Genomic DNA, 22,198 nt, shown 5'->3' with positions numbered 1-22,198 from the left:
TTTTCAAAAATAGCAGGTACCGGTATACAAGCTCGCAGCGCGGCACTCGGTGCCGCGCTGTGAGCTTGTATATCTGCTATTTTTCAATAGTTAACATTCATGGGGGGCCCGCAGTGAATCCTTGTACCCAGGGCCCAGAATTTGGTGTGACGCCCCTGGGTATCTCACTGATCTAATGGATTACCTTGCTGTAGGAGATGGTGTTGAACATCTCACTGATCTAATGGATTACCTTGCTGTAGGAGATGGTGTTGAACATCTCACTGATCTAATGGATTACCTTGCTGTAGGAGATGGTGTTGAACATCTCACTGATCTAATGGATTACCTTGCTGTAGGAGATGGTGTTGAACATCTCACTGATCTAATGGATTACCTTGCTGTAGGAGATGGTGTTGAACATCTCACTGATCTAATGGATTACCTTGCTGTAGGAGATGGTGTTGAACATCTCACTGATCTAATGGATTACCTTGCTGTAGGAGATGGTGTTGAACATCTCACTGATCTAATGGATTACCTTGCTGTAGGAGATGGTGTTGAACATCTCACTGATCTAATGGATTACCTTGCTGTAGGAGATGGTGTTGAACATCTCACTGATCTAATGGATTACCTTGCTGTAGGAGATGGTGTTGAACATCTCACTGATCTAATGGATTACCTTGCTGTAGGAGATGGTGTTGAACATCTCACTGATCTAATGGATTACCTTGCTGTAGGAGATGGTGTTGAACATCTCACTGATCTGTGCCGGCGTGTTGACCTCCTCCTCTTTGCGAGACAGCGGGTGCGACGAGGCCAGAGCGTCCACGGCAAACACCCTGTGGACGTCGTTCAGAATGATCTGCTCCTTCTGTCAACCAGAGGAGAAAGATCAGATGATGACCGGACACAAGATGGTGGAGAAGTCTTTTCAACTTAAGTCTCATTTAAAATGAGACTTGCACATTCACCACTGTCTCTGTCGGGCAGAAACCTTGTATCTCCAAGTTTCAAAATAGTGTGTTCTTTTCTTTTGTAAATTAAAGCCCTACGTCATCATACAAGAGTGTTGCACAAAAAAATCACACAACGCCTTGCGGTGCGAGGCGTTGTGTGCTTGTAGATCAGCTATTTTCACTACTTTAACTTGTTTTAAAATAATAATTAAAAAATGAACGGTTTTGGACATTAAAGGTCTCCACCCGACAGCAACGATATATATCCACCTGTTTCCGCGGGAGTTTACTGGAGATTATTTGGACCTGTTTGGACCACACTTCCGGTTTAACAGCAGACATACAAGCTCACGTCGCGTCGCAGATGCAACCTGTTGTGAGCTTGTAAATCATACTCGGCTGCGGCGCCGGAAGCTCGGTACAGCGTCTGCGCAATGCACTTGGAAAGTCGTGGATACATCACACCAAATGCAGCGCTTGAGCGCCGGTGACGTATATTTATGTCAAACTGTAGTTTCAGTGGTTTACAGTAGATCGCGCTCTCCCGCAGCCAGGAGCGATGCAAAGACTTCAAGTGTCTTGAAAGTACACTAGAGGAGGTGTTGGCACTTACTATGTTCCAGGTGGGCTCAGCGTGGTCGGCTCCCAGGTATTCTACGTAGGACGCAAAGCCTTCGTTCAGCCACAGGTCGTTCCACCACCTCAGAGTCACCAGGTTACCAAACCACTGAGGAACACAACAGATAGAAGATTAAATTAAATTTAGTATATACAGTATATTGCTGAGTAGGTCTGTCACAATTATTACATAATAATCGTGTAATCGCAATTATTTGACATAATCCGCAATTATTTTGTCATAATATTTGTCGAATTCGTTTACATGTTACACGGCTATTTCCACTATGAATGTTAGTTTTTAAGTATAAAGTTGATAAGTATTTCTTTGTATATTTTGGTTGTGCATCTTCAAAGCCTGAAAGCCAAACAGAAATGTAATTGTCAACGACAAAAACACAATTAATCGTTAATCGCAATTATTTGAGTGACATTTAACACATCGACTACCCACCAGGAGGCGCCAGTCATCCCCTCTGAGTGCCCCCATAGCACTTCCATAGAAAAATACGAGGCCCTGTTGCGTCAATGCATGCGTGATGACGTCACTTGGTCACATGAGCGCAGACAGGATGTTATTGTGTAACTTACTGTATGGGCTAGTGTTGATCATAGCTGTTCACTGCCGATCAAAATTTGGACATTTTGCCGCACGCGGCCACAGTTTTAGCCATAAAACAAACATCGGAGATAAAGGGCTTTAAAGATGGGGAAATGCATTGGAGTATACGGAGAAAAACGGCCGCGCGATGCTCTCAGCGTCGACTCGAAGCGACTAGCGGCTAATGGGCTACATCCAGGCGTAGCCCCGACCTAACGGTGAGATATAAAGTTATACTGTAATTACAGTAAACGCGTCCAACGCGTCGTGGGCCTCCAGCGACATCAAAGAAATTGTCGCGTAGACACCTCGTGGGCACCCGCTGTGTTAATTGTCATGTAAAATGTCATAATCGTGACAGCCCTATTGCTAACCACACCACTGAAGTACACAATGATCAGAGGATGCCAGATAGTAGATTGAACTAAATGTAGTGTATAGACAGTATACTGCTAACCACACCAGACTAAGAAGAACATAATCACACTTTCATGAACATAATCAATCGCATGTCAGTCTGAGCACCCATAGGCACCCATAGGACACTTTTGGCACCTTTTGGTGCATGGACTTAATTAAGTGCAATTACACACATACACATCACATCATGCAACACAACACCAGTAAGCGACCGTCAGGTCGCATGTATGTTGTCTGCAAAAAAGCAACCTCATGGTGGCGCTAGAAGAGGGGCATGTGAGAAATCAGGGGCGGAGGTTGTGGTTTGCCAGCCAAGGAGTGTGTGTGCAAAGTTTGGCATGGATAGGGGCAACGGTGCCGGAGATAAGAGTAGGGCCAAAAGTGTGACGTGACGTGATCGGACAGACGGAGGGACTGACAGCCCGTGGAGGTTTTCATAGTAACTTGCGACCTCACGGTCGCAATAATGTTTTATGTGTATATGAAAGGGCTGTCTTTTTTGTGTCTATCCTTTTGATAATGGTGTGACAATGTATCCAACTTATTTTGTTATCAATAAATATGTCAAAGTCAAAGTTACCCTCAAACACATTCAAAGGTAACCCTAAGTGAGAGTGCCCATCTTAAATGGATATTCCACTTTCAAAAAATCTTTTCTAATCAGGCTTTTATGAACACCCTGAACAGATTTTAGTTTGTTTCATTCAGTATTTAGATATTTGATGTACATGTTACCAGGCCTTCCTCCTCCAAGACCTTTCCCCATACACACCCATTCTAACTTCAAACTACATTTTAACCATGATAGATTCATTAAAAACACACACAAAAAAAATCGGGTGACTCATAATACCATGCTAATACGTGAGCAGGCCGTGTTTTTTCAATAACTTTTTTTTCAATTATCTTTAATATGTTTTTATTGTATTAGTTTTTTTTTTTTCATTTTCCCCCCAAAAATATTAAAAATAATTGAAAACAGTTATTGAAAAAACACGGCCTGCTCACGTATTAGGATGGTATTATGAGTCACCAGAAAAAAATAATAGGAGTTTTTAATGAATCTATCATGGTTAAAATGGAGTTTGAAGTTACAATGGGTGTGTATGGGGAAAGGTCCTGGAGGAGGAGGGCTGATAACATTTACACAAAATATCTAAATACTGAATGAAGCAAATTAAAATCTGTTCATGGTGTTCCCAAAAGCCTGATTAGACGATAAAATGACCAAAAGTTATTTTGAAAGTGGAATATCCTTTTAAGGGCAGTCAAGATGGTTTGGAGCTATCTCTATGGATTGTATAACTTCTAAAAACTAGCAAGATCTGGCATTTATTTAATGCGTCATTCAGCCTGATGGAATGTTAAAGAAGCTTTGTTTCCATTTAGCACAAGCCACTGAAGCCAGACAATGAGCAATGTTTCATGTCTGTTGTTTTGTTGTGCAATTTCCAGAGAACAATGGTGGAAAAAAATACTTTTTTTCTTTTCTTTTTTACTTATATAAAAGTACTAATACCACAATATAGAAATACTCTGTTACAAGTAAAAGTTCCATATTCACATTTTACTTTAGTAAATGTACAAAAGCATTGGCATGAAATTGAACTTTAAAAGTAACAAAAGGAAAAGTACTCATTATGCAGAATGTCCCATTTCAGGGCTAAAACTTTAATTGTGCATGGAGTTGCATAACTTAGTAAAACAGTCCTTTTGCACGCCTGTTTTAGGTGATGACAGTTCATGGCTCAGAAGCTTTTGAATAGATGTTTTTACAGCATCACTGCACCAGCAAAGACAGAACAGACTAGAACTAAAAAATATATACAGTATGTTCACCCACATAAATGAATTCACCAACTTATTACCAAGTTATTTTCCCCTGCACCCTTTAAAAAACCCTGAAAGATAAATAACCCAATACCGGAGCCGGGGCTGTCAGCACCTGTGAACCTGCCATAAAATACAATTGAACAAACAAACAAACAAACAGAAACAAAGCTTTTCTTTTTTTTTTTAAGTGTACCATATGAGCGAGTTCATGTGCGACCACAGTGATGACTCTCTCCTGGTTCCCCGTGGAGGACCTCAGGGGGTCGTAGAGCAGCGCTGTCTCTCTGTAGGTCACCAGACCCCAGTTCTCCATCGCTCCAGCGTTGAAGTCTGGCAGAGCGATCTGATCTGGAGCACAGACATTTAGGGCTGTCAGCTGTCACGATATGACATTTTACATGACGATTAATTGTCACTCAAATAATTGCCGATCTACAAGCTCACAACGCGTCGCGATGCGACGCGTTGTGAGCTTGTAGATCTGCTATTTCCACTATTTTTTACTTTAAAAAATATATATATGAAACATTTTCAACATTCACGATTATGAAAAAATAATCGCGATTATGTAAAATAATTGCGATTATGTAAAATAATTGCGATTATGTAAAATAATTGCGATTAGACGATTATGTAATAATTGTGACAACCCTACAGACATTATGAACATTACTACTAATTATGAACAAGCAGTGGTGTAAAGTAACTAAGTAGGCCTACTGTACAATTTTTTTTTTTTTATTTTTTTTTAGATGATTTTACTTTGGTTGAATATTTCCAATTTCCAATACTTTTACTTCTACTCCACTACATCTTGGATCCAAATATTGTACTTTTACTCCAACATGATTATTTGAAAATTTTAGTTACTAGTTACTTTGCAGAATTGTATTATAAAACATACATTAACCACTATACCCCTATACCATGGCTATTTGAAAATAGACGATCTACAAGCTTTGTGCATTGTGTATTTTTTTTTTTTTACTTTTACTTTTGGTGCTTTAAGTATATTTTGAGGCCAATACTTTAGTACTTTTACTCAAGTGTATTTTGAATTCCGGACTTTTCTTGTAACAGATGGTTCCAGAGTATGACCCACTGTTTGGTAAACAGTGCTGTAGATCGTCTGTCTATGTTCCCTTGATGACACAACAGGAGATTATTCTTTTTAATGCATAAAATAAAGACATCTGATGTCACTATTCCATTGTCTATACAGGCCTGTCTTAGTGCACTGTTTATGGCATCAAGAGACACTCTTTCACACCTGTAAACTTGTGATGTTACAATTGAAATGTAGTTGGAGTTGGAACTTGGAAGTTAGTAATACTTGTTAAAAACATAATGCATAATATACAAATTTGATTTAGCACACCTCTAGAATAGAGGGTGGTGTATGGTGTATGGTATTGCATGCTAAAAACTACATTTATGATAGCTTATTTTGAACGCAGGTTGTGTAGAAATCCAACATGTTAACCACTAGCCTAGAGGGGAATTCCCCTTGGCTGGGGGGAGATATTAGGTTTTTGGTCATCAGGCAGAGGTTCTGAGACACTACTGCTAGTGCGGCATGATATGGACAAAATGTAATATCTCAGTATTTATGCCAAATATTTCGATATTATTTTCATATTCAATATTTTAAGTATATTTTAAAACAGTATAATAACAAGTCAATATCACTAAGTATTCTTTCACTCTTATTTTGAATTTCTCTGACCGAAAGTAAAACGCTTACTTTCCTAGGACGCACACGCTTATTTTGAATTGTCTACTCCCATTTGACTTGACACGAACATTTCAAAGTCACAGCAAATCACTGAGTTCAATTCGCCAATATTTTTATTTATATAAATATATGGGCGCAAATTGAACTCAATGATTGCAAAAGGCAACGATATGGGCAACGATTATTGTCCATATCGTTGCCTTTTGCGATACTGGTATTGCGCATGGTCATACCTTTGTAGGTGACAGCCTACCTGACTTGGAGAGAGGGTAAGGTACATTGTAGTAACTCTCATAGAATTTCAGAATGGGTCCAGTAACATTGAGAGCATAGCTGCCTTGTCCCTCGTCGATAGCCTTCCTGCGAGCCCAGATCCTCACCTGGAAAGAAATATCATGTTTCATCAGTCAATAATAGAACCAAAGCTAGGCTATAATATTGTCTAATTGTGATGTATTATTTCACTTATTATAGACATTTGATTGTGGTCATTGTTTTCTTGTGAAGAACATTGAGTTTGCCTAACCCTACAAACAAAAGTTTGGCAAAACTTAGATCAGGGGTCTTCAATGTTTTAGTCTTTTTTTGTATTTTTTAAGGTCAAGGAACCCTTATAGCTCTGAGAGAGACGATGCAGGGACCCCCACTGAATATTGAATAGCAGATTAAACTTTTCCATAGATTTCATAGATATAGCTTCATAGACTTATTTGACAGCATTATATCATTTGTGGTGGATTCATGCTAATGTGTATTTTCAGACATTGAACAACTTAAAGCCTCGGTAGTTAATTGCGACCGTCAGGTCGCAGTTACTGTCAAAACCTCGACCAGCTGTCTGTCAGTCTGTCTGTCAGTCTGTCAGTCTGTCAGTCTGTCAGTCTGTCTGTCACACGACACACGTCACACTTTTGCCCTGTTCATATCTCCGCAACCGTTGCCCCGATCCATGCCAAATTTTGCACACACACAGCTCCTACAATTTTTGCCCTAAAATCACGCAAATCGGTACACACTATGTCTACACTCATGTCATCAACATGGATCTGTCTCATATAGCGCCACTATCAGGCCGATTTTTTCAAACACATTTTTGGACACTGCTCCTACACATTTTGCCCTAAAATCACGCAAATCGGTACACAGTCTGTCTACACTCATGTCATCAACATGGATCTGTCCCATATAGCGCCACCTTCAGGCCGATTTTTTAAAACACATTTTTGGACACTGCTCCTACAGATTTTGCCCTAAAATCACGCAAATCGGTACACAGTATGTCTACACTCATCTCATCAATGGGGCTGTTAAGTATGACATCATTTTGTAGGCAGAGGAAAATTTCTGCCCCCAGTTTCTGTGAATCTTTTTACTATTTTTACTATTTACACACTTTTCTTCTCTTTGTTGTTGAAAGGAAAGTGTTAGAATTATACTTTAGTCGTTATTTTTGTCTCGGATCTGTTGAAATAGCGAGGGACAGAAAATGCTCTGGGGGCAGAGTTCTCCTCTGCCTACAAAATGATGTCACAGCTTAAAAGCCCCATATGGATCTGTCCCATATAGCGCCACCAACAGGCCAATTTCTTCAAACACATTTTTGGACACTACCCCTACACATTTTGCCCTAAAATCACGCCGCGACCTGACGGTTGCTTATCTCCCGATTAGGGAGTCTTACAGTACTATATACTATACAGTAAGTAAACTTGACCATTGGTGGCTCTGTACTTAGTCTGCTCTTTTTCCCCTCTACACCAAACCTCTTCGCCGAAAACAGCCGATCTACCAGCACACAATGCTGTGTTGTGCGCTTGTAGATCTGCTATTTTCGCTAATGTTCCCCTTAGAATAGGGATGCTATAGGGTAAAAGAAAAAGTTCTTTAGAATTTGGAGAACACTTTAACCCAGAATGGACGGATGCTTTCACTTTCATTTTACCATCTTATGCAAATTCAATACCACTATGTTTAATTTGCCAGAAAATAATGTCAGTTGTTAAGATCAACAACATAAGGCGCCACTGAAAGGAAGAAGTTATCAAGTATCATTAAATGTTGTCATTTTATCAACTGGCCCCTGGTCCCTTGCCATTTTTGTAATAAGGCCCACCTAGCTGTTTGAATAACCCTGCCGTACTGGCCCCAGATCCCCTGTTGAAGACCCCTGACTTAGATGGATAGGCAGGTACATGACAGAGATGCAATAACACCTGCTATATAAAAAGGCTTCGGGTCTTACCGTCACATCGTTGTCACGCACAGATCCAATGTAACTGAAGTCACACACAATGAAGGCCAGCAGGTAGGTGGACATTCTCTTAGTGGGTGCAAACATGGTCACGGTGACGGCAGCGCCATCGATGACCTTCTCCACAGTCTCTACATCAATATAAACAGACAGACAAAAGTGGGATCAGTAAGAGAGACAGCAGATCTAGCTCACAATGTGTCACAGGGCAGCCTGTGCCCTATTCCAGCGGTTTTCAGACTTTTTTTTACTCAGGGCACCCCTGTAAATATTAGAAGTCAAATGAGCATGCACATCTTACAAAGAAAATTCCGGGTGCTGAGTAAAAATACGTACAAAAGATCAAGAAGAAGGCCCGCACACCGACTGTTGCTCCCAGGGGGATTTTATTAGGCAACGTTTCGACCCGTAAAAGGGTCGAAACGCCTGATCACCCCTGTAAATAACCACGGCACCCCTGGATTACACAGTAACATTTTTGAATCTTGCATCATATTATGCGATGTATATATGCACATCTTTTCACCTGAGATAAGTCAGGCTATGTCACAGAGGAATATCAGAACTGACTGAAAATAACTTTATATTTGACGTTTAACCACTTGAACCCCAGCATCCCTATTATGGGGGGAAGGTTCATCGAAAATAGCCGATCTACAAGCTCACAACGTGATGCGTTGTGTACCGGTAGATGTGCTATTTTTGGTGAAGAGAGTTTTACTAAGCATAGTAAAGTGATATTGATGTAGTGATATTGATGAATTCCAAATGTTATCAAATTATTCTGCTGCACCCCTGGACTTGTATCAGGGCACCCACTTTGGGAAACCCTGCCCTACACACACACAAACTGATGGAGGACTACACTAGCCTCACGTGGCCAGACTGACTCATCATCATCCCTCTCTGCCGCAGTGGAATGAGTCTGAGCAACGCCAGGCTACCATTACACAGCTGCTTCCAGTTGACTAACTTTGCCAGCCGGCTTGGAAGACGGTGTGAATGGACACAAGTGTTGCATGTTGATTATATTTTAGTATGTGTACCTCACAGTGCATTGCAAGAGAACACAAGTACTTTGTGTGAGTTTTAACAGCATTTCTGTTTATTGTAGAGGAGATTGCTCAAGAGCTTTTATCTTATGTTATGGAATGTTATCTTGATGTGGGGTTTAATGGTTACTAAGACTCCCTAATCGGGAGATAAGCGACCGCCAGGTCGCATACACAAACTTTAGAAGGCAATGGTAGCCAATCAGGAGGAAATATGGGAAATGAGACAGATCCATGTTGATGACATGACGTTAGAGATACTGTTTACTAATTGGTCTGTGTTCTTGGTATAGTTGGACTTCTTGGATCAAGGGGAGAGCTGCAAGAGGACTTGTGTTAGGCCGGGTGTCACCTGTTTAAAAACTTTCGTAAGTTCCTGGGTTCTTTTCTTTAATTGCTGTCAAGTGTTTTCATATTCTATCTTTTTGTAATAATCCCCCCCCCCCCCCTCCACCCCCAATCAGCCAGGAGTGGAAATTTGGACTATTCTTGGCTGACATAAAGTTGTTAACGACATCGCTCACACTCAATGGCACAGTTCTGCTGGCTTTTGCAAACCTTTTGCCTCCCTAACTTATAATTACGTACTACCACTTATTAGTAAATCTGGTATAGCCTATATGGTATCAAACTATCAACCTCAAAGTTGGGTATATAGATATAGATATATATATATAGTCCAAGAAACCATCACATACAGAAGACGTGCGGGAGCTTTAATTAACAGAGCAGCAAGCAACTCTCACTGCGTAGGGTGAGACGATTCAAGCAGTGACAACTGGCCTCAGTCTAACTAATTAGATACCGTATAGTATGACTCACAAAGCCCGATTGTGTCACTACGCACGTACAGTGCATCCAGCTAATGACACACTCAGAGAGAAGCCTCTGTCATTACAACGTTATGTAGGACTAGGGGAGGATAGCGGGTTCATTTAAGCAGCCACACCTGGCCTAACTAATTGACGTGACTGACGTGTCATGACAGAGGTGCGTGGAGATGGCTGATTATTCTGTACAGCAGCGGCTGTGCAGTCACACCTAAGCTCTATAGAGTCTATAATAGCTTGACTATTCTGGCCAGGTGTGAATACTCATATCATCCATCATTCATCAACCATCCTACACGCCACACACACTTTCAACCTAATTCATTAATCACTGAACACGCATATTACGATTAGATGTCATCTTAATTGTTTCATTTGTTATGTGTGATGTCGATGATTCGACCCCCTGTGTGCCTGGAATAAAGAGTGAATTGAATTGTCTAGAATAGATAGTTAGCGGTGGCTATTCAAAAATAACAGCTTTGTACATCTGTGAAGGCATCTACAGTATGCTGGTGTCTTTTATGTTTTCTGTTGTTGTGGGAAAAGCTTTTGCTGAAAATGGATCCGATGGATTCAATATAGCCTATATATTGTAGTTAACACATTCCTGCTAGTCTACGAATGTTACCCATCACATTTTTCCTTTTTTAACCCATTAAGACCTGAGGCTGATTCTACAAATGCCTTCTAAATCAGTACTTGGCCGTGGACCCCCCCCCCCCCCCCCCCAAACTGAAAATGTTTTGTGCCAGGGAAGAGAAGATTTCAAAATGATTTCAAGATTTTTCCAAAAATGTCAAAGCTGCATTTTTGACCAATACGGACCACAACCGAAAATATGTTCGGCACTCTTGCTCTACAGCGATAACACACCTTAATGTATCCACCATTTAAAATGAAAAACTCTCCAGTGTTTCATAATCTGTCCAGCCATGTGCTAGGTTTTGGGCTAGTCTTCTATCTATTAACTGCACCTGGTTGTACATTCTCTCATGTCACACTTTTTCAGCTACTTTTTATCTAGTGTTTTTGACCAATATGGGCAGACACTGGCACACACACACACACACACACACACACACACACACACACACACACACACACACACACACACACACACACACACACGCACACGCACACGCACACGCACACACACGCATACGCACACACGCACACACCCCTCTAGTTTCAGGGTCATAGTATTGCACATGCAGCCTATGACAAACCAGCGCAGTGTTTTCTTTGAGTTCCATGGAAGTGGCAATGAAATACACAAAACTGTCAAAGTGAATGTTTAGAATTCTTCATGTAGGAGTGTCAGCAAAACTCTGGAATAACAGTGTGCGTGCAGCTGCAATGTTATTTGACTAATGAAAGACATTTAAATGACAAATAAATATGATTTAGCTTTCCCCTTATTTGGAGAACTATGTAGACTGGATAGGGTAGTGAGAGATCTGTTCACTTCAATAGACTAGCAGATGCTCATTAAAGCCCTGTTTTCAAAGGATACATCTGAGCACACCACCTTTTTGTTCTTTTCTGTGCTCTCGAGCTATACTCATCTAGCCGGTATTGGTGGAGGGGAACAAATATGTTTAAAGTGACAAATGCCAGAGCAAATATGAAAAACAACAATGTGTATCTGCAAAAGCAATATAAATATGGAATAACTGTAAAAATCATAAAAAAAGTGTAGTTCTATCTGCAAATTTAAGAAAATGTATAAAATGAAAATGGTAATGAATAATACAATTTAATCTGTATCCGCCGGATATCGGTATCGGACGATATTTGCAGTTTTCGGTAAATCTGACATTAACCGATGGCAGTAGCCGATATTTATCTGTTGTTGATGAGCATTTAGCACTGGCTATGTTGGTATATTTGTCACTCAAATAATTGGCGATTAACGATTTAATTGTGTTTTTGTCGTTGATAATTACATTTCTGTTTGGCTTTTAGGCTTTGAAGTTGTACATGGTAGATATGACACATAACCTAAATATACAAAGAAATGACTGACATATTTGACAACTTACTACTTAAAAAATAACTTTGATAGTGGAAATAGCCGATCTACAAGCTCACAACGCGTCGCGATGCGACGCGTTGTGAGCTTGTAGATCTGCTATTTCCACTATTTCGGACATTTTTCAACATTCACGATTATGACGATTATGACAAAATAATTGCGATAATGTCAAATAATCACGATTAGACGATTATGTAATAATTGTGACAGCCCTAATTTCTTATAATGGAGATGTATTTGTTTCCCTGGCACAAAAGGGGGAAATTCATATTTAAACAAATTTCGATATCAGTATATCTGCAAAATTGTTATTTTAAACATCGGCCAATAATTTCCATATCGGTGCATCCCTAATAATAATAATAATATTCACTACTATAACAAATATAATATCTATTTATGAATGATGTAATTATTATTACTTTGTTTTGTTTCTATTGATTTTTGCAATAGTTTTTTTTATATTTTATATAGCTTATTTAAAGTAAGAAGGGTACTGTAGGCACTATAAGCTAAAAGCTTCAGCCTACACCTTTTGGGTCTAGCGGTCTTGTTTTTGTTTCTATTGTTTGGTTTTTTATTGTACGAAATGTCATAATTGTATATGGCTCATGACCCAAATAACGAAACTAAATCTAATCTTGAGCAACGCAACATTTCTTCCAATCAACATCCCCTTGAGCAACCCTACACCTTTTGGGTCTAGCGGTCTTGTTTTTGTTTCTATTGTTTGGTTTTTTATGGTACGAAATGTCATAATTGTATATGGCTCATGACCCAAATAACTAAACTAAATCTAATCTTGAGCAACGCAACATTTCTTCCAATCAACATCCCCTTGAGCAAATGAGCAAGGCATGGAGGCGAGGAACCAACCTATGTCCATGCTGTTGGAGAGAGGAACCAACCTATGTCCATGCTGTTGGAGAGAGGAACCAACCTATGTCCATGCTGTTGGAGAGAGGAACCAACCTATGTCCATGCTGTTGGAGAGAGGAACCAACCTATGTCCATGCTGTTGGAGAGAGGAACCAACCTATGTCCATGCTGTTGGAGAGAGGAACCAACCTATATCCATGCTGTTGGAGAGAGGAACCAACCTATGTCCATGCTGTTGGAGAGAGGAACCAACCTATGTCCATGCTGTTGGAGAGAGGAACCAACCTATGTCCATGCTGTTGGAGAGAGGAACCAACCTATATCCATGCTGTTGGAGAGAGGAACCAACCTGTGTCCATGCTGTTGGAGAGAGGAACCAACCTATGTCCATGCTGTTGGAGAGAGGAACCAACCTGTGTCCATGCTGTTGGAGAGAGGAACCAACCTATATCCATGCTGTTGGAGAGAGGAACCAACCTATGTCCATGATGTTGGAGAGAGGAACCAACCTATGTCCATGCTGTTGGAGAGAGGAACCAACCTATATCCATGCTGTTGGAGAGAGGAACCAACCTATGTCCATGCTGTTGGAGAGAGGAACCAACCTATGTCCATGCTGTTGGAGAGAGGAACCAACCTATGTCCATGCTGTTGGAGAGAGGAACCAACCTATATCCATGCTGTTGGAGAGAGGAACCAACCTATGTCCATGCTGTTGGAGAGAGGAACCAACCTATGTCCATGCTGTTGGAGAGAGCCACGGTGCCGCGGTCGTGGATGAGGATCACGTTGAAGACAGCCTTCATGGCCGGCTCATCGAAGCAGGGGAAGGCCTTCCTGGCGTATGTCGCCTGCATCTGAGAAGTGGCCACGACTCTGAAGAAAAACAAAACAAAACAAAAAACAGAGCAAAACATGAAAGTCATTTTTACCCAATTCACTGCAGTAGTTTCACCTCAAGGAAGGGAAGCCGGGGGCGGGGACGGTGATATTTGTCACTGCACTTAATCCTACGGGGTTGGGGGGGCAGGGAGTGTTGGGCTAGAGGAGCAGGAACGAAGGTCCTACGTCCTCCCTCCCTCCCGGTGGGGGCTCCTCCTCACTGGCAGGTGAGTAGTGGTGGGGGAAACCGTTCATTTCAGTGAACGAATCATTTCATTCACGTTCACGGCAATGATCCGTTCACGTTCACCGTTCGCTATTATTGTATCCGTAGGAGATGCAAGGGAAAGGAGCGCTTGTTTTCGGTGATGAGGACGGAGGCGCGCCGTCTCAGGCAAACTTGATCCACGCGAGACACCGCCGAGTGAGCGGTAGCGAGTGAGTCGCCGTGTCGAGCGTTGTGAAGGTCGCATGCCGACTCAGCGCCGTTAGAAGTTGTAAACCAGGGTGACGGAATAGTAAATCTTCATCCCCCCTGGCCCTGACTTTTGCCACCTCCACACGGTCCAATCACAAGCCATGACAAACCACGGATCTCCTACGGACACCATTATCGTTCACCTTTCATAGCACAATCGTCCCGTGAAAAACACTATCGCAGGAGCGTTTTGATTACTTGTGTACGTGTACAGCCTGCCCTCCCGTCCTGTGTGTCGAAGGCTATTAGGGGGAGGGGACGGGGGTTTGAACGAAAGCGTGAACGTAACAGTTTAAGGAAATGAACGAATCATTCACGATTCATTTTTGTGATTCGTGAACACTCATGAACGACACATCACTACAGGCGAGTCAGTAGGACACAACAGCATGCAGTGACAACAACACATAACAGTTCTTACTTCTTGACTCCGTCCTCCACGTACTCGCTCCGGTAGAAGCCCTCCAGGTCGTCGGCCAGCTCTCCCCTGAACTCGGTGTGGAGGACGTACTGCTTCCCAGCCTCCAGCGGGCCGGCCAGACGGATGGCCAGGTACTCCGTCTTGGCCACCAGCCAGGAGCTCAGGGCGGCTGGCGCGGACGTGCCGTTGGCGCCTGTCAGCCTCGCCGGCACTCCCTGGAAGTCGGTGAGGTTGAGCTTGTTGGAGTGGATGAGGACCAGGTCGGTCTCTCTCAGGCAGGTGAAGAGCACCGAGGAGTGGCCGCTGAACACGTACAAGCCCTGGTCGTCTGGTGTCAGGTGAGGCCACAGGGTCACGTTGTAGGAGACTGGGGACAGGGCGGTGGGGAGACGGTACAGCTCCCAGGGTTCCTTGGGGCCGGCGGGAGTGGTGGACAGTGAGGTTGAAGCGGTGGTCGCAGGCGTGTTAATGCCGTCGCTCGCCGCCGCTGCTGCTTGGAGCGCCGCGTTCCTGCCTCTCTCTCGGTCGTAGACCGCCGACAGTGCTATGATCACGACCACGGCGATGGCCGCCAGCAGCAGCAGTGCCATCGCCATGCTTTTGCTGACGTAGTACCCCATCCCCATGGCAGCTTAGAGGAGAAGGTTACAGTGCCGAAAAAACTGAAGGTGGTGACTGTAGGACAGACAATATCGGCTGACTATTTTCTCTCTCTCTCTCTCTCTCCTCAGTTAATTGGTGAGTTATTATTTAAGACTGGGGGAGAAGTCTACTCCTCTGTGTTTCTGTGTTATTTTTAAAGACAGACTAGAACGCTGAGAGGGGGACCCTAGAGGGGAGGGGCTGGTGGTGTTTTATACTTGGGTTCAGCTGAGGATAAATGAGTTTCTGGAGGACGGAGGTCTTGACTGATCGCTGATGGCTGAACTTGCGTGGCAGACCATCGTCGTTTCCCATGACACCTGGGAAGAGAGAGGAGCAAGAGAGAGAGACTTCAGTTATACAGAGAAACCCGGAACCTTTTCATCTACTGTCCCATCAGTGTAAAGAAAGCAACAATCCTCTCCCATATCAAAGCAAGCAACCTCTCTGTTTCCTATGAGACCTTTACACACACGTTTCCAGTGACTTTAGCGCTTGATAATAATAACAAGCATTATTATCATTAATTTGAACAAGCTGAGTGCAGGGAGATCTTGTAGGGTGAGTAGGTAGACTAATGTCGCTAAAGGGCAAAAAGACTAATCTACGCACTATGGGGAAGCGGGCCTTCTGTTCAGCTCCTCGACTGTGGAATGCCCTCCCTGACCACCTGAGAGCACCACAGTCCATCGATGCTTATGCTTTTAAAGGGGGACTAAAGACCTTTCTTTTTATGGCTGACTACAGGAAGTGATTTCCATAATTCACGCATGCGGACACGCACGCACACACATCCTTTTCCAAAGTAAGCTCCCTAGGAATTTAAGGAACTTGTGGATACAGAACAGGATAAAATGGATGATGGATGACAAGTGCATCCGGAGTCAATTTCCAGAGAGTGCATATGGTCTATTTTCAGCCAATCAGGAAAGAGTACCCATTTACCCACCAGATCCAATTTTGTCTGCCAATTTATTTGTCTGTGACACAACATATCAGAGATTGTAGATCTGCTGTTTTTGAATCGTTTTAAGTGAAAGTGAATAGTAACAGTTTTGGATATACCGTACAAGGTTTCCATCTGATAGCAACAATATTCTGAGTGAGTTTGAGTTTAATTTAGCAAATGATGATAATGCATTTACATTACATTACAATAGTACACAACATTGGTGCTGTAGACCCGAGAGCAACCAAACATAAAATTACTTGTCTTACTCTTCTACTGGATCTCCCTAACATTTTAGTCTAGTTTTTTTATTTGTTGACAAAACTTTCTATATAGTAACATTTTTCGTCATAGTTTTAGTCGACAAAAATGTACACACACTGTGCCTATCAGTAAAATGTCCACTTTGTGCAACTTTTAGGTTTGTTCCAAAGGCTGCTAGAAACTCAGACGCTCACAGGGCAGCGTAGATCATTGAAGCCAGTGACTCACCTGGACTTAATAAACTCTATACTGGACTCTATAAAAGTCAAGTATCTTAGAGATATCAGTATTTATGAACTTTATATCAACTGAATTTCCCCGCTGGCGCCTGGCGATCAAGAGAGTTTTATCTTACTATCTCTCCATTGTTGAATAATCTCATCTCTAGTCTTCACATCTGCCCATATAAAAGGTAGATACGATACCCTGGAAGACCTGAATCATAATCTGCAGGCGATAAAACTTTAAAGGGGAATCAATAAAGCTACAACAATGAATTTTATAGTTCCATGTAATGATCGTTCTGCATCCTGTCCAACAAAGACAGAGCGAGGCAACAGATTAGTTTTAAATGTCAAAAATCCCTATCAAGTACTACTGATAAAAGATGGATCAGCTGCTTTGAAATCAGCACTTTTACAATGACTGGAGTTATCACAATGGAGTGTATTTCACCATCTTATTTACACGTTGCACTGCAAGGGTCATTAGCATATCCTAAATGTGTCTGTGGCAAGACTTAATTGGTCTTGTCCATGGCAAGTTCTAGATTTTCTTTTTTACACACCATTATAATGTTTTATTTTGATCATAAGACCCAATTGCTGAATGTCAGTCTCCAGGTTTTCTTCAGAATATGTATGACACTGTGTCGCACCACTAGTCCTAGTGGTTCTCAAATGTTTTATTTGCAAGGACCCCCTTAACTCAGAGAGTGTATGTAAATGAGTTCGTTTGACGAGGGCAAGGTGTTCAGAACAAGACCAGACCAAAGTTCAAAAATGACGATTTATTTTCTTCTGGCAATGTGTAAAGTTCAAAAAGGTAAATAGACAAAAATGAAAAAATAGATAATAGACAAAAATGAAAAAGGGAATACCTAAAGCAGGTATAAGTGCAAGTTCTCCAGACTTCAACACTATATGTTAGGGCAGAGCTCTGAGCATTGTGCCCCAACTTCCCTCCCTCAAGACAGAGACAAGAATAAGTGAATCAATATCATTTCAAAAGACCTTAAAGGAGTAGTTCACCCCCAAAATGACTTTTTTTCTATTGATTAGTCATGCCATGGAGACTAGAGTTCAATAATTATTTTTGTTTTTTGTCGCATTCCTAAGACAAAAATGTGATAACAATAAATTTACCCCCATTCATTCCGGATGGTGACCCGTTTACTCGAATCAAATTTTTGTCTTAGGAATGTGACAAAAAACAAAAAATATTATTGAACTCTACTCTCCATGGCATGACTAATCAATAGAAAAAAAGTCATTTTGGGGGTGAACTACTCCTTTAAGTAGTGGGGGAACTCCTCCCCTAATTGGTTCAAACCAACTCCTTCATTCAAGGAACACTACTCAACCTCAATTCCAACTTCAAAGTGTCCGAATCAAGAAAACCTTTCATAATCACATAGTAAATCAAAACAATCTATAAAGGTAAGTATTGTTTATATTTAGTTAACCCAAAACTCTCTTGTAACGACAAATAAAGCTTTAGTCTCCATACAAACTCCCCTGCCCATTGGTACACTCCAAATGACCCTGCTCCTCACTATAAATTGTGCTCTGGAGCCAGGTGTGACTCTTTTAGAGGACCAAACAGGAAGTAAGTAGCCGGTTGAGTTTAGCAAAGATGCTGACTTTAAACTATGCAGAATAAACAATGTAATAAACCCACCATTTGTATTGCGTGCCATTTTTGTAAACTGAATGAATATTAAAGTAAATATTGGGGTCAAGATGTTAAACATCTGAATACACAAGCGCGCATTGTAGCACTCAAATGTTTGCGCTGACCATGTGGTTGTAACAAAAGGTACTGGTGATAATTGTTCAAAAGACATGGAGAATATAATGGAACAGATAAGTTAAAAGTGGGAAAGCAGTCTGTCTTTACCACAGTGTACAAATGGGACCGGTGCATTCGGTTCCATTTGTACACTCTCTGAGTTACTGACCTGTTATGGTCAATCAGGGCTATCTCTTTGTGTTATTATTGTCCACTCATTATTTTTGTACAGTATGTCCGTGGCAAAAAAATATTTTTTGTCATAAATGTCCACAACAAGCCAGCATGGCGATGACCCTAACTAGAGTCCATCCTGCAATCTGTCATGACAAGCATTTTGATGTCACCTTTTGGTATCACCTGCCCTCACTTGGAAACCCCTGCAGCCACAGATATAAAAAGCTAGATACCTCGTCCACCGCTGCAGTTGATTGGAGCGACCCGTCCAACTTGATAGGCAGAAAAGCGGAAGTGTCTGACCAGTTACCCATATATTAAGAGCTGCGTACGAAAAGACCCGCCCCCACCTGCCTCTGATTTGCCTACCGACCTTCCGTGTCTGTTACGCACACGGAAGAATTCCAAGCCTGTCAATCAAAAATGCCTATCAATGCGAGACGGGTACCAGAGAGCCGGAAGAGGCGTGTACCTTTTTATGTCTGTGCTAACTAATGTCCGCTTAAAAAATACATATTCAAAGATTTGCACACATTTTCACGACTTTTCAAAAATAGCAGATCTACAAACTCGCAGCGCGGCACTCGGTCACTCGGTGAGCTTGTATATCTGCTATTTTTCAAAAGCTAAAGTTACTAGGGCCCCTCCACCTTGGGCCCTGGTAACTCAGTCCCACTTTCCTACCCCTTGTGACACCCCTGATTGTAAGTGAGGCCATACAGTTTGCATAGATTCCCTGGGTGTGCAGAGGACAAAGATCTTCGCCAGAAGTTGAAATGTATTGGCAGAACCCTCCCTCATAGGTAGAATAAAAGCGTGGTGTGACCCTGCCCTAACAGAGTATGTCTACTTTTACTTTAAAAAAAAGAAGTGAGCATTTCTTGCAGCACGCACTGCCACAGAGCAGTGTGCTGTGTCAGCAGAAAAGCCAGATCAGCATTCTGACTGTGTGGGAATGTTATTCTTGGGGGGGGCCACAATAAGTCACATATTTCTGGGAGAGAAGATTACGCCAAGCCGGGGGAGGCATGCAGGTGACCTTTCCTTCATGTTGTATGGAGTTTGTGTGGGGGAGAATCTTTATTTCATTGAAAGGGAAGCCGTGAAGGAGAGTAGAAATGAGCTCCGGTGGAATTAGTGCCCAGGGTCACGAAAACCTACACGTGGGTCCAGAGACAGAGGCAGGGGCGTCACAAGGGGGGGGGGGAGTGGGACTGAGTTAGTAGGGCCCAAGGTGGAGGGAGGGGCCTGGAATTATTTTATACTTTAGCTATTGAAAAATAGCAGATCTATAAGCTCACAGTGTGGCACTGAGTGCCGCGCTGCGAGCTTGTAGATCTGCTATTTTTGAAAAGTCCGGAAAGTGTGCAAATCTTTGAATATATGTATTTTCTAAGGGAACATTTGTAACTCAAATTTTGCTTCTGGGGGGTCCCTGGAACTAAATATTTTGAGATGGGGGACCGTGGCCAAATACATATCATTTTGGGGGTTCTTCAGATGAAAACTTTTGAGCACCACTGACATAGAAACATAGGTTTTTCAAAAAACCTTCAAAGACTTGCACACATTTTCACGTTTTAAAAAAAATAGCAGATCTACAAGCTCGCAGCGCGGCACTCGGTGCCGCGCTGTGAGCTTGTATATCTGCTATTTTTCAATAGTTAAAGCACAAAATAACGCAGTGAATCCTTGTACCCAGGGCCCAGAATTTGGTGCGACACCCCAGAGACAGAGGTCTCAATTACCAGAGCTATTTACTTTCATGATCCTTGTAGGATCACAGGAATGTCTGTCCACTATGACTCTAATAATTCCTTAATATTGGTTATTATACAGTACATTTTAAAATCTTGTGTTTGAAGCCCGTTCTACAGCTGAAGTCACTGCTAAAGGCGGCTTTTAACCACAGACTTTCCGCCGATTTGCATCGATAAGCGTCGTTTGCCGACAGTCTGCCGTCAGGGAGCTTATCGACAGGTTTTCGGCAGCGGGTCGGGAACGCTATCGACCAGTATCGACGGAAAACTGGAAGACTGCTCTTTCCCAGTTTTGTTGAGTCAAGTTCCCAGTTTTGTTGAGACCCCAGTTCTCAAACTGGGGTCTGGGGACCCCCAGGGGTCCTTGGACTCCCCAAGGACCTCCAATCTCCATATATATATATTTTAAAGCAGAATTTCTTTACTCAAATCTTCCGGAGGTCCCTGGCACAAAATATATTGAGACTGGGGTCGGTGGACAAGTAGGCAACATATCATTTCGGAGGTCCTTGACATGAAAAAGGTTTGAGAACCACTGACATAGCAGACTGTAGGAAGACGTCATTCTGACACGTGCAGGACAACCACTGTGTGTGTGTGTGTGTGTGTGTGTGTGTGTGTGTGTGTGTGTGTGTGTGTGTGTGTGTGTGTGTGTGTGTGTGTGTGTGTGCGTGCGTGCGTGCGTGCGTGCGTGCGTGTGCGCGTGCGCTTTGGTAATGTTAATGTATGTTTTCTCATGCTAATAAAGCTTGTTTGAATTGAACTGAATTGAATTGAATGTGTGTGTGCGTGCGTGCGTGCGTGCGTGCGTGCGTGCGTGCGTGCGTGCGTGCGTAACCATCACATGTGTGGTGGTATAGCGTGAGGAACATTAACCCATGGCCTTCCAACAGTCAGGCAGTCACGTTCCTTCTAATCCACTATCTGTCAACTCCACTATCACATGCTCTGCTGTAACCATTACTAGCACAACGCTGTGTGCGCGTATGTCATGATTTATGAACTTTATCTGCTTGACCCAGTACACACTGTACATGTGGTGATAATCACTCATAATGTGTAACATAGCTGATATTACCCATGATATGATGACCATCAACTACTGTATCAGATAGACTGACTTCTGTTCACAATGATATGACATGCATCTTCTAATCCTGTCCTTGACTTATCGTATCTGGTTACGTCATGTGTCCAATACTGTGTATATATATTGTATATGGGTAAAACCCTGACGAGCACCAAGAGTTGAGGCATTACATAACGGATCCATTGTGGAAATAGCAGATCTACATGCTCAAAACGCCTCGCAACAGCTATTTTCACAATTTCTGCCTTTGATATTTGACAATTTGGCCAATGTTTAATTTATCATTTTAGAGGTATTAAAAAGTCCTTAACTTGTCACTATAGAAAT

At 42.2% G+C, this 22,198-nt stretch overlaps 1 protein-coding gene across 1 annotated transcript in view; it reads right to left on the bottom strand.

Moving 5' to 3' along the window:
- Nucleotides 1–15,605, bottom strand: part of LOC308287878 (aminopeptidase N-like) — a gene marked incomplete at both ends in the record, with an annotated part of 31,080 nt that extends 15,475 nt beyond the window's left edge. Inside the window, 7 exons of the mRNA XM_080729201.1 lie at nt 713–856; nt 1,555–1,668; nt 4,607–4,761; nt 6,402–6,528; nt 8,391–8,530; nt 13,932–14,074; nt 14,980–15,605. Of these exons, the coding sequence (XP_080585327.1) occupies nt 713–856; nt 1,555–1,668; nt 4,607–4,761; nt 6,402–6,528; nt 8,391–8,530; nt 13,932–14,074; nt 14,980–15,605 (1,449 nt within the window). The remainder of the gene's footprint in view (nt 1–712; nt 857–1,554; nt 1,669–4,606; nt 4,762–6,401; nt 6,529–8,390; nt 8,531–13,931; nt 14,075–14,979) is intronic.
- Nucleotides 15,606–22,198: the final 6,593 nt, after the last annotated feature.

Source organism: Nannobrachium achirus (genome assembly GCF_963921795.1).
Source record: "Nannobrachium achirus genome assembly, chromosome: 7".
In the NCBI taxonomy this organism is placed as follows: Eukaryota; Metazoa; Chordata; class Actinopteri; order Myctophiformes; family Myctophidae; genus Nannobrachium; species Nannobrachium achirus.
The sequence above is the reverse complement of the archived record's forward strand: the minus strand, read 5'-3'. Positions and strand labels throughout refer to the sequence as shown.